This window comes from Temnothorax nylanderi, unplaced genomic scaffold, assembly GCF_030848795.1.
Source record: "Temnothorax nylanderi isolate EJ_2023f unplaced genomic scaffold, tnyl_v1.0 TNYL_tig0098_pilon, whole genome shotgun sequence".
Classification (NCBI taxonomy): domain Eukaryota; kingdom Metazoa; phylum Arthropoda; class Insecta; order Hymenoptera; family Formicidae; genus Temnothorax; species Temnothorax nylanderi.
Window position 1 is genome coordinate 517,104 of NW_027249160.1, and position 12,847 is coordinate 529,950.

The following is a 12,847-nucleotide window of genomic DNA, read 5'->3' on the forward strand; positions in this document are numbered from 1 at the left end:
TGGAATTCCAAGAGCTACTGTTCATCAAACATTATGATCCGTTCAATATCACCTGTACTACATTATACAATACACATTACAGAAACTAATCGAGGCAAATCATAGAAAACATATATTCAATTTTGTAGATAGGAACTCGATAAGGGAGGGCGATTTTTTGTAAATGTTTGTTTTAGCGGTGGAACTATATTCCACAGCAATGGGAGTCTAACAATGAACAGATATAATTATCATTACTGGTCACCAGTAAATTCTCACAGTATCTTCATGGAAACTCTCTAGGTAGGAATCTGTAATAATCAAATCATCGGGCTGCATTTCTTTGAAGATATAGTCAATGATGTAGTTTACCTAGAATTACTTGAGGATTATTTATATGGATATATCTCGATTCCATTGCATATCTAACAAAGATTTTGGTTTGGTCCAACAGGATAGTTTACCTTATTTCTGTCGTGACATTCATAGGTTTATAGACAGGCAATTCAAAAATAAATGGATAGCTCGAGGAGGATCAGTCATAGATAGTCACCAAATCCTTTGACCTTAATCCATTACATTTTTATCTTTAGGAATTTGTAAAAAATATTCTTGATAATCATCCTACTACTGGGTTAGATATGAGCGAAAGGATTAGAAAGGTTTGGTAAAGAATAACTCGAGAAGTATTGATATCACTGACAACTTCAAACACAGACTTCAATTATGTATACCTACTTATATAAGCACAGTCGAAACTTTGAATACTTTTTAGAATAGACATTGGTTACTGATTTTGACTTAATTAGCCGGATGAACGTTGAAAACTTTTTTATACAAAAATTTTTGATGGAAGGCTTGGTTTTTTTTAGAAATCTCAATGCAAAACTTAAAATAGGACACTCTACGTATCGACTATTTATTCCGATTTCAATTTCTAATAATTCCGCTGATGGATGTGCTGTACATTTTCTAGGAACAATTGCGCCTTCATTGATATTATTTCTCAAACAGCGCTGTGATAATGCTAGCGCATTACTTGTACAGCGAATTTAGAGCCACTTCGACCAACTCCGATTAACTTAATCGTTGATTAAAGGGTTGCCAACAAGACAAAATAATTAGTGTGACCATTTGTATTTCTGCAGGCGATCTGGCGATATAATCCTAATTCAATCTTTCGTTACATATATCTTTTCATTTATTGTAGCAAAAAAAGATATATGTAACGAAAGATTAGGTTAGGACGATTATATCGTCAGAAATACAAATGGTCACGCTAATTATTTTGTCTTATTGGCAACTCTTTAATCAACGATTAAGTTAATCGGAGCTTGGTTGAAGTGGCCCTTAATTGTTCGGCATAATTGTAACAGTTTATTGCGGGGATAAAATCGTGGTAATTACGCAAAAATAAACAGTGAAATCTACGTAGCTTTGTGCGAAATAAAAAACGGAAGAGACACTTCTGACAATAAAACGATTATTTGATCAAGTTTACGTCAAAAGTATTGTTTCGTCGTGAACAAGAAAATCCATGTAGCGTACGATGTAAATCGCGCTGAATTTCGTGGCATAATCTAGAAGACTCGATACTTAAAGTGATTCGGTTTTGATAAGATGAAGAATGCTGTACTCGACCGGAGGAAGCATGATATTCGATCGACCTTGGACCGATAAAATATGCTTCGCTTGGAGCGGAACACCTTGCCAACTGATGCGTACAATAGCGCATAAATCTTTATAAGATCTGTCGAAGTAGACAAATCAACCTTGTTACGCACAATCGCAATAAAAATTGACTAATCAATTACACATCATATTCGCCAGCTATCGTATAATAGAAATAATAAAAATAACGAAATAAATAAGATTAATAGAATTTTAGTTAGAAGTTCAATTTTTTATACAAACAGTGTTATAAATTAAAAAGATCTCTTGGTTAATTGCCAAGTTAACAAAAAAGTCATATAATTGATGACGTAAAGAAATATCTGTCACACAGTTATGGAACATACACACATTTTATTTAGTAAAATTATATACCAAAAAATATGACGAGTATTATAATCCAGAGAAAATTCACGAAATAACAATTATTTAATATTTATTTATTCTACTTAATATTCAATTAATATTAATAACTTAATAACATTAATAACTTTTTGTCCATCATTGTCGTTTATATGTATGAGTAAAATATTCATTGCAAATCAATCATTATACTGTTCACGATACTGTTAAATTTTGAGCAGCGAAATCTGCAATATTACACACATATTCCGGTCACCTTCTTTCAATATTCATCTTGCAATATGCATTGAGAGCAAATTACACTTTATATTACGCATAGGGGAGACCGGGGCTAAACCGTCCGTTTTTTTCGGTACCGATTTTTAACAACAAAATAAATAATTGTAGTTAAATGTGGTATACCACTGTAAAGAGTGAACCTTTAGCTACAAAATTTATATAGGAAATTTTTGTCTACGTCGCTTTGTTTAACCGGTATAGAGCAAAAACGACAACGGTGCAAAAATTGAAATCTCAAAAATGCCGGGGTTGAACCGTCCCCACCCCGGGGCTAATCCGTCACACTGCATTTTCAATACATATACATACATCTAATCCTGAAAAATAATAGGGGAACACGCGTGACGGCGTTCCAGTGCCATAGGATCAGCGCGTGCCCTCGAGCAACCTAACCAAGCCGCGTTTCTCGCGGGGGAGCGATAAATAGCGACGTTAGAAAAGCTCGCGTGGAGCGCGACCATTTTACCGACGCGGGCCACGACCATTACCACCACCACGACGACGACGACGACGATGACCACCACCGACACCACCACCACTACAACGGCGGCGACAATGACGCCGAGACGATGGGACGAACGCTGGACGATGCGGTCGCACGCGCGACTGTCACTGACACAACGACCAACAACGACGATCTACCGCGCGCGCGGCATGTCAACTCTCGCGCGGAAATCGCGGGATCTCAGAGCCGTGCCGTGCCTCGCCGTACCTCGCCGACGTGTCGTGAACGCGAGCGATCTCGAAAACAACGGTCCGCCATCTTTTCGGTCGGCCAAAACACCCGTTTTGCGACGATACGTGCGTACCATTTCCCGCCTATACAAACTGACGCACGTGCAAGGGAAGACAGAATCACGCTCGAGGGAAACCTAACCTGAAATCGCCGTGAGCTGAAGTTGTGCGCCCGGCGCGCCACAGTGACGAGATTAGCCGAATTAGCCCCGGGTGCTTACAGACGGATTAGCCCCAAACACAAGTTTCAGGTTTGATCGCCCACGAAATATTAGACATCAACGATAATGAAAAAACTACACTGGATTCGTGTTCAGCATGCATTACTCCTTTATAATCACGTACCTCGAGATTTGGAGAGCAAATATTATTGCAGATATTACAAAATTTCCACGCGCAGAAAATTTCACTTTCACCTTTCGAAAACACGTTTGCCCTCGTAAAAATCATAACACGGCAGGTAACCTGCCGAAACTCCGTTGGTCACATGGGTACCATAAGCAGCGTTTACAATGTTAATAGCGAGTTCGCACAATATACAGGTTCCGAGATATTTGATTAGACGTATTTACCCCGTGGACGTTTTAGCCCCGGTCTCCCCTATATCGAATGTTTCATACTTTATAAGCATAAATTATTAAGCAGTTACACATGTTTCACAATGTATCACAAAATTTGTACATTGTAAATCACCATTGATAAAATAGAGAGGCATGCATGAAAATGTAGAACATTTATCGATTTTTAAGCATACAAATTACATCGCATTTATATCTGATAGACATTTGTTTGTATTCCTATTTGTAGTACATACAGCAAATTTGGAAAATTTGCAATTTGATTTGTGTGAAGAAAATCTTTTGTGTCGCAAGTTTCAAATCTAATTTTTTAATTTTATTAATAGTGAAGATTGAACAAATTGAAAAAGACAAATTACGAGGTAACCGAGGTAGTGAGAATGCCTTTGCCATTTACAATCTTTTTAAAAATGTCAAGACAGAAATAAGGCATAATAAGTTTTGCTTGCCTATTTCTCTTGAGCTCCTTTCACAACCCACCATTACAAAAGACTTCTCCCAATTTTCTGCTAACCGTTCTCTTTGCTCTCTAAATGTTTCAGGACAATGATTCGCCAAATATTACCAAGTAATTACGTTCATTGTCTCATTAGCAACTACAAACGAGCCAAGATACCCATGCTTTTGACAAAATATTGCTAACGAATATAACAAAATTTTGGGGGATTACGTTATCACGTTTTTATTATTATTAAAATAAAATATTTATTTTTCTCTCTGCTGTAATAAGAAACCTATAATTTTACAATTGAGAAACTCATTTCCGATTTCGAGTACATATAAATTTTCTAGGACCATTCGGGCTGTAACTATTATTAGGTACTTGAAAGTTACTGCGTGAATTAAATTCATGCAGTGATAGATTTTAAATCAAAATTAAAATAATTGAAAAATTTATAAAAAGAAAACGTTATGGAATTCTACAGCAAAATAAAATAGATGTAAAAAGAAATTGAATAAATTAACCACCCCTTTCCTCACGAGTTTCGCACTACATCGAGTGCAAGTGCACTTCCTCGAATCGCTTACGGATTTATGAGAATAGCGGACAAACAAGCGATACAAGACTATAAATTCAAATCGATCAATGTAGTCGCCATACTGATTAATCACGTATACATATACCACCATTCGACGACTATAAAATCTCTGACTTTCTACACAAACTAACTGAAAATTATCGATTATCTTTTTCTGCACAGTTTCTATAGCCCAAAATTAATTTTTTCTTAACAAAAATGTTAAAAGAGTAATTAGCGACTAAAAATCAAAAAGCTGTTTAGCAGTCTCTAAGAGAGAAAATGGATGCCAAGACAATATTCTTTACTTAGTTTTAAATAGGATTTATTTCAATGGAAATTTAATCTGATTTGTAAAAGTTATAAAGATATACAGTGTGTTTGATTTTTAAGTGTATGCACTCAGTTACTTTTTTAAATAATAGCTATTTTGTTTAAAAAGATCTATGTAATAACTAAAAGTTTTAAATTACTTTTTAAAATGTTTTTAATGACATTTTATTTTTTTTAAATGGAATGATACATCTAGGGTAAACTCGGGTAAGATGACCATAGAGGAAAGATGGCCAACTCATGTTCATTCAATGTTTCATGGCGAGCTAGATTGAAAGAACATAGGCCCGTATTCATAGTCGGGTCTTATTTCAAGACTGTCTTAAGTAATGTCTTAAGATGCTAATACGGCTCTGTGATTGGTTCATAATATCTTAAGATCATACTTAAGACGGTCTTAAATATAAGATCCGACTATGAATACCGGCCATAGGTTGGTCATCTTTCCTCTATGGACATCTTACCCGAGTTTACCCTATTTCATTACAGTTTTGTAAACTATTAATCTTAGCCATATTTAGCAGTAAATGAAAATTAATAAACACTTTTTTATTGCAGATATTTTGTTTCTTATTATACCTAAAAGCGATATTGACACAAGTGACAATATCTCATAAACGACTATCGAAAATTATACTTTATTGCAAATTATTGGATTTGTCATAAAATACAAACTATACTTACAAAACTGTAATGAAATAGATAAATTAATCCATTTAAAAAAATAAATAAATAAAACTGTCATTAAAAAATAATTCAAAACTTTCGTTAACTTTAAGTCATTATATAGATTATCATACACAAAATAGCGTTTATTCGACTCGGAATGTTTTGTATAAAGTATTCCTGTCAAAAGTTAGACGAGTGAAAAGGAAGGTATATTGAAATGCAGGGTATAATGAGATATTTTTTTAATTTCGACGCTATAAAAACTATTAATTTTATTTTATTCCTCATTACTGCGTTATAGATGGTAGCAAAGTATCTAACAACAAAGAACGAGATGCTATTATTACCCCTAAATATCTATTTAAATTGAAGACACTGAATACTAATTTGCGTGAAATCGAGATACGCGCGCCGCAATTACGGTGGCCTCGATTATCTCACCTTGTCAATCGGCATTGAAGGGCACGCACGGCAGAGGTTCCAAAATGAACCAATCATGAGGCCGCAGTGTGTGAGGCAGTGGGACAGTAATAATGACACACAGCCGCTGCGTTAAGCGAGCGACGCACGGGGGCCGGCCGTTTCTCGACCGGCAATGACGACGGGATATGGTGCCGTCAGCAGGCCAGGATCGCAGGCGTTGTGCCGAGGAGGAGGACGTGGCTCCTCGGCGTCGATCACGGGCGATACACCACTATACGAATCCTCGTCCTCGTCCTCGCCTCTCTCACTAGCACACAACACCACCTCTTTTTCCTCTCAGCCTTCAAGGCAGTGTTCGTAAGCGGCGCTCGGGCTCAGGCTCGGGCTCCGAATTGCTCCCTCTGCGTATACGCATATTTATGTATATTGTGTGCCAAAATACGTATATAAAGCGGTATAGATATTAAAATATATTAAGGTACATATATATCTATACCACCTTATAGTGTGTGTGTACGTGTGTGTTACGTGTGTGTGTGTACAGGGTGAACCAACAAAACTTTACACTTGTTTCTTGTAACCGACTTTGATTTGTGATTGACTAAATATGCTGAAACATGTAAATCTTATCTTTAAGGGAAATATACAATCGTAATAAATTCAACTGTGCTGCTTCATCCTCTTGATTAAGTACCTACTTTTTCAAAAATATTAAATGACAATAAGAGTCAAGTGACACATCGTTTTAAAGGTCTTTTAATTCTCTTTAACTGTCTTTTTTTAAATTTGGGTAAGAAACCAAGTCTTAGATATTAAAAATTAAAAATTCGATGTAGAATTTTTCTGTATTACGTGTTTTTCTTTGAGAATACTTGAAAAATAAAGGCTGATGGATAAAATATGTCCAGGGCCTGCAAGCAAGTGCAGTACAAATTGTGCACTGCACAAAGGCGCATGAAGGGAGGGAGGCGCCAAATTAAATTTTAAATTTAAAAATCAATTCTCCATTCTTAACACCAACTGCACGCGCTCACTTGTGTAAAATTTAATTTCTTCCGAAAGGTATATTCAATTAGATAAAATGAGTATATCAATTTAGAGAAATATCACACAATCTGAAACCGTTGTAAATGAGTGCCATAGAACATGCTAATCTCAAAATATCCATAATAAGTTTAAACAAAGACTGTATTATTGTATGAAAGCTGATAAAAGATAAAGTTTCGATTATTTACTACAGTAAATTTTTCCTACATTTTTCACTACAGTAAATTGCGAATTTTTAATTTCTTTAATATCTAAGACTTTCAAATGTATTTCTTGAGAAATACCTACTCAATTAAAAAAACATTATAAAGATTATGAAGAAATTATAAAAATTATAAGAGAATTACAAGACCTTTTAAAACAATTAATCATTTCATTTCTATTGCCATTTTAAATTATTGAAAAAATAGGTACCCTAATTAAGACGATAAAATAATATACGATAGAATTTAACACAATTATACATTTCCCGAAAAAACAAAGTTAATGTGTTCTAACATATTTCATGCAAATTAGTCGGTTACAAAAAAACGGGGGCAGACAGTTTTCATTAACTCACTCTGTATATGTACCTATATATGTATACATATGTATATATATGCATGAAGGGTATGTGTGTGTTGCACGTGTTTTTAAAAAATTGTGCAATATATACAATATTAATGTGGCAATACACGCGCGCACACACGCACATACGATATTTCATTCGTATAAGGCCAGATAATTTACTAATTGTAAGCCCATTTTAGATAAACTATAATTTGCGTTAGATTTCAAGATATATTTTATAATTTTTATTAATCTGTATTTTGTAATATACATATATACACAAATGTATATTTTCATATATATTTTATGTATGCGTCATTTTGTTTCTTCAAATGTTTTTCGTACTACATATAAAAATTATAAAATCAATTTTATCTTGAACTTTAATATAAATTACATCTCGTCTAAAGTAGGCTTTATGTGTGATATGATACAATATAATTGTGTAATATATGTACATAATATTCATATTATAATTTTTGGATGGGTATGTGTATGTGTTTCTTCATAGAACATCTGAATAACTCTTCTAGATTTGGATACATACAAAAATGTTAAGGAAACAATTTTTCATAATATAAAATGATTTCTTTTTTTCTTCTCTGCTATCTACAAAATGTAAAGAAAAGATATATTTTTTCACGTAAAAAAAATGTTTATCTTAAAAACATTTAAATGTTGATCTTGAATAAAAATTCTCTTACATTTACATTTTATCTTTAAAAATACAATATCTTCAATATTTTACCATATCTTTCAATCTAGAAGATTCAGATATCCTGTTGGATCTCTATAGCTATAAAGAGCTGTAAAGGATGTGTAAAAGCGGTAGCGCCAATGTGTGTATACGTATGCGTGGGTGTATATGTATATATGAGTGGAAGACAATGCCAGCATTCGCGGTTGATCCGGTGAATTTTCTCCGACAAAAAAGATAATCGCGAAATAGACCCCAATATTCAGGTTAAGGTTGACTGTATCCGGCACGTTAAAAACGATCAGAACGCGACCGTATCCGTATACGTATCGGAAGCGTCAATAACGGAAGAGCGAGACGGTGGAAATAGCAAAGCGATAAAACGGAGATCTCCTCGTAAGACGCATGTGAGATGGATTATAAATCGAATCGAGAATGTGGTTGGCGGAATAAGAAGTGACTCGAAACAAATCATCACGAGGTTTTCGAAGAATCCGAATTCGCTAGCTAACGATTGTGTAACACATTCGCAAATAATGAATAACTTATATACAGGATGTTATATACAGAAAGTAAGTACAAAATTTGAAAGGCATATTCCGTGGCTTAATTTAGGAAGAAAAGATCCTATAAACATATGCCCTAAACTGCTTCGTTTTCAAAATACAAAATTACCCATACGCACGCCCCTGGTGGATCTAAAAATGTTTCATCGGTACTGAAAAATGGTTCTTAATACTATACATGTACCCATACCAAATTTGAATAAAATATCTTGTAAACATTTTCCAGATTTTCGAAATTTTTATATATTTTTTTTGATAATTTTGACACCCTATGTTTTGAAAACGAAGCAGTTTAGAGCATATGTTTATAGAGAATCTTTTCTTCCTAAAATAAGCCCCAGAATATCCTCTTCAATTTTTTGAAATTTACTTAGAAAGTACTCTGTATATTGGCAATATTTCAAGAAAGTAAATTTAAGGAAAAAGGGTAAGAAATAATAGAATCATATTTATCAGCATATTAAAATACGCAAAGAAAATATTTTTTATACAGTTCTTATAATATAAAAATTGATAATATCGATCTATTAATCCAATATATTGATCATTCTGACAATATAATAATTATGCTAGAGACGATATTCTAGGTGAATTAAGATCACAACACGATTATTCTCTCATGAAGAATTATGTAGCAAGAAGCATGATGAATATTAAAATAACGTCGGCAAAGTATCAGTCAAAGGGCAATTATGTACATTTCTAATGAGGATAAGAGTGCGAAAGAAGGAAATGAAAGAATGAATAAGTAGTCTTCGCATTTCGTTCGACACCATCGATGTCGCAGAACCGAGAAAAAAGTACGTATAGAATACATATCAGAAATATTGCGTGCCTGGAAGATTTCTTGCAAGACACGAAGAATCTATTTAATATGTTACAATACCAAATGTCAAGCTAAAAGATAAAATGAGAAATTATCAACGACGACGGCACAAATAGAACCAAGGTCATCGACTATGATTGCGTATGTGGGGATTAATTAAGAAGAAGAACAAAGATGATCAGTTGTACTTGTACAAACTGTATGATCAACCAAAAATTGCCAAACGAATTTGTTGGGAAACCCAATAAATTCAGATGACATTGAGCAGACTGATACGCAATGCGTATCTACTGAAATGGAACATTATCGGAAATCTTCGCCGGGCAATTCGCCGGCGAAAGAAGTGGATAATTATCAGTATATTGGATAAGAACGAGATGAATTAGGAAGTGGAGCAGCCGGCCTTTTTCCGATTTCACTATTTCATCATCTTCGTCCTGAGAAGCTTTCTGCTTGCCAAGCATGGGGCTTCTTCCTCTTTGCCGTGAACTCTCTCCCTCTCTCCCCCTCCCTCCTTCCCACTCTTTCTCCCTTTCTTTCTCCCTCCTCCCTTCTTTATTACATTTTTTCTCTTTTCTTTTCTGCGTTTATTCCAATGTCTCAATTACTAAACGAGCCAAAGCTTCTTCGACGCTCACCTGTCAACTGACCGGCTCGCATATATGCGCGTGTGCGCACTATGCGCACTAATAAAAGCACAAGTATCTTTAGAAAGATATTCATGGCATCTTCGATGAAAGAAGGCGTATCAACGAATATGACGGTTGCGCCGACACGACATCGGTTAGCACTAATACTATTTAATTAAATTTCCTTGATGTCTTCACGCTATATAGACAACGGTCGCACAACGACGGGAGACTCGCACACTGTGCATCAGCGAGCGAGTGACACGCGCCGGTAGTGGTCGCGTTAACATGTCGTGTAACACAAGCGCGTAAAGTAATAAGAAGGAGAGAGAAATAGCGATAAAGACGGACGGAAAGAAGAACAAAGACGGATTAGGGATAGAGATGGGCCTATAATACGTAACATTATACGTTTGTGTGGACGTGTGTGCGTGCGTGTTGCGTGTTTGCGCGTGTATACGCGGTTTATGCGTGCGTATGCGCGCGTGTTGGCACCTAGGTGACACCCCGGACACGTACGAACAGCGTTCACGAGACGGAGGGCAGAGCGAGAACGGAATCGTGAGAGGCACTGCTGGTCCCACCGTCGCCACACCGACGTTACGTAGAGCGCCGTGTCGCCGGCAAGACGGCCTGCGGGACGGTAGGAGGGATTGCCGGTGGCAGGCGCAGGCGTCAAGCCGGAGCAGAGACCGGGTCGATAGTCCGCAACGTCGTTCCTCCCTTGCCGGCCGGCTGGCACTATTCGCTCACTTTCCCCCTCCCACTCCCTCTCTCTCCCTCTCTCTCTCTCTCTCTCTCTCTCTCTCTCTCTCTCTCTCTCTCTCTCTCTCTCTCTCTCTCTCTCTCTCTCTCTCTCTCTCTCTCTTTTCGTCTCTCTTTCTCCCCTGCTGCTGCCACCGCATCGCTAAATTCCACGCAGTGGCGAAACGACGATCTGAGGTGCGCGGAACCTCGAAGCGCAGAAATTCGATTCTCGCCACTTTTCAAGGATTCCATCAATCATTGACATAACTCTTTTTAACGCCGAAAAAATTTCTCAGTGGTTTAAAGATCGGAAAAACCGGCCTTTATAATTATCCGCTAAGTTTGTTTCTTATTCTGTTTCTTTTTTAATTTATCGACTATAAACGTGCAACATTTTGCTTGCAAAGAATTTAATTCAAAATTCCTCAAGGTTGAATCTCGAGATTTTGATTATTATAGTATAACAGAACTTTAACTGATTTTTGCTCGCTTTGTAGAGTTAGGACTAAAAAGAAACGAAATATTAATCAGGTTACAGTCAATCAACATTATTAAAATCGATTATTAAGTGAGCCTAGAAAGGGACATCAGTCGGCTAAGGCTCCGAGGTCTTTTAATTCGTCACTGGCTTCTTCGTTCTCTCTATATCTCTCTCATTGCTCTCTCGCATCACGGTTGCGTACATTTTGTACGGTATATTTCTCTCTTCCTCTCCCCTCTCTCCGTCTCCTTCGCGCGCGCGCTTTCGCTTTCTCTCTCCCTCTTTTTCGCTCCCTCAATTCTCTCTTTCGCTTTACAATTAGGTACCCGTTTGGTCTAGCTGGTCTAGCATCTATTTTCTAGGGAGGCCTTTTCGCTCACCCGCCCACATTCCGCATGCATATATATATGTATATGCATGCACATTATTCGATGTGGAAGTAGTTCCGAATTGCCTCTACATTCGAAAGGTGGTGGTTCAAGTTCTTTGCGGTGATTCTCGGCTTCCTTCGTCGCTGTTCCAAATCTTACACTCGATATGCGTCATTCAATGATCGCATTTCGATTTTTTTTCTTTCCGACTTATTCCCTTATTTTTAATACACTCGCTGGTGCACACTTACAGTGTTTGCTAATTGGTGTCAAACTGTAAGGATAAATCTTGAGGAAATGCCTTAACAAAAATTTTACAGCAAATCTCACTATTTTGCATTAAAAATTGAAAGATTTAACCCTTAAAGGCTACACGGTCCATATACATGGACCTCGCATATGGACCTTTGATCGCGTATAAAGCTGGATCTAATCAACCAAATCTTAAAGAATTATACATGAAATAGGGGTAGAAAAGACTAAAGAATATAATAGAATTAGAAAAATTGCCAATAATTAAATTAAATTGTCCAAAAACATCAATTTTTGTCTCAAGAGTCTCAAGTGGTTGAGACTTGAGGTGTAGCCTTTAAGGATTAACCTTTCTCATTCTCTTCACTTTTATTTCAATATTTTAAATGGATATACGAAAATGTCTAATATTGAAAAGACACTACTCAATTAGATTTGTGTTAAAGAAAATTTAACTTCAGATCAAGGTATGTACATTTCTCAATTTTGTCATCGATTACCTATATCCCAAAAACCCTGGTAGATCGTTAAATGTACGTTCTTCATTCCGACATGTTGGATACATTATATTTAATGATTAATATAAAAAATTTGATTTTTTCCTTACTTTGATTTGTGACAAAAATCTAATTA

The 12,847-nt window shown here is 36.1% G+C and overlaps 1 protein-coding gene across 13 annotated transcripts in view; it reads right to left on the bottom strand.

Moving 5' to 3' along the window:
• LOC139775437 (uncharacterized) overlaps positions 1-12,847 on the bottom strand; it is a 110,535-nt gene that overhangs the window by 80,263 nt on the left and 17,425 nt on the right. For 2 of the 13 annotated variants that reach the window (XM_071711422.1, XM_071711419.1), the window contains exons 1-2: positions 10,883-11,039; positions 6,068-6,450 (exon numbers count right to left, since the gene is read on the bottom strand). The exons of 8 other annotated variants lie outside the window; for them this stretch is intronic. In XM_071711422.1, the coding sequence (XP_071567523.1) occupies positions 6,068-6,124 (57 nt within the window). In that variant the 5' untranslated portion in view covers positions 6,125-6,450; positions 10,883-11,039. Of the gene's footprint in view, positions 1-6,067; positions 6,451-10,858; positions 11,041-12,847 lie in introns of those variants that run through there. 3 more of the 13 variants (XM_071711421.1, XM_071711420.1, XM_071711425.1) reach the window with 3 other exon arrangements.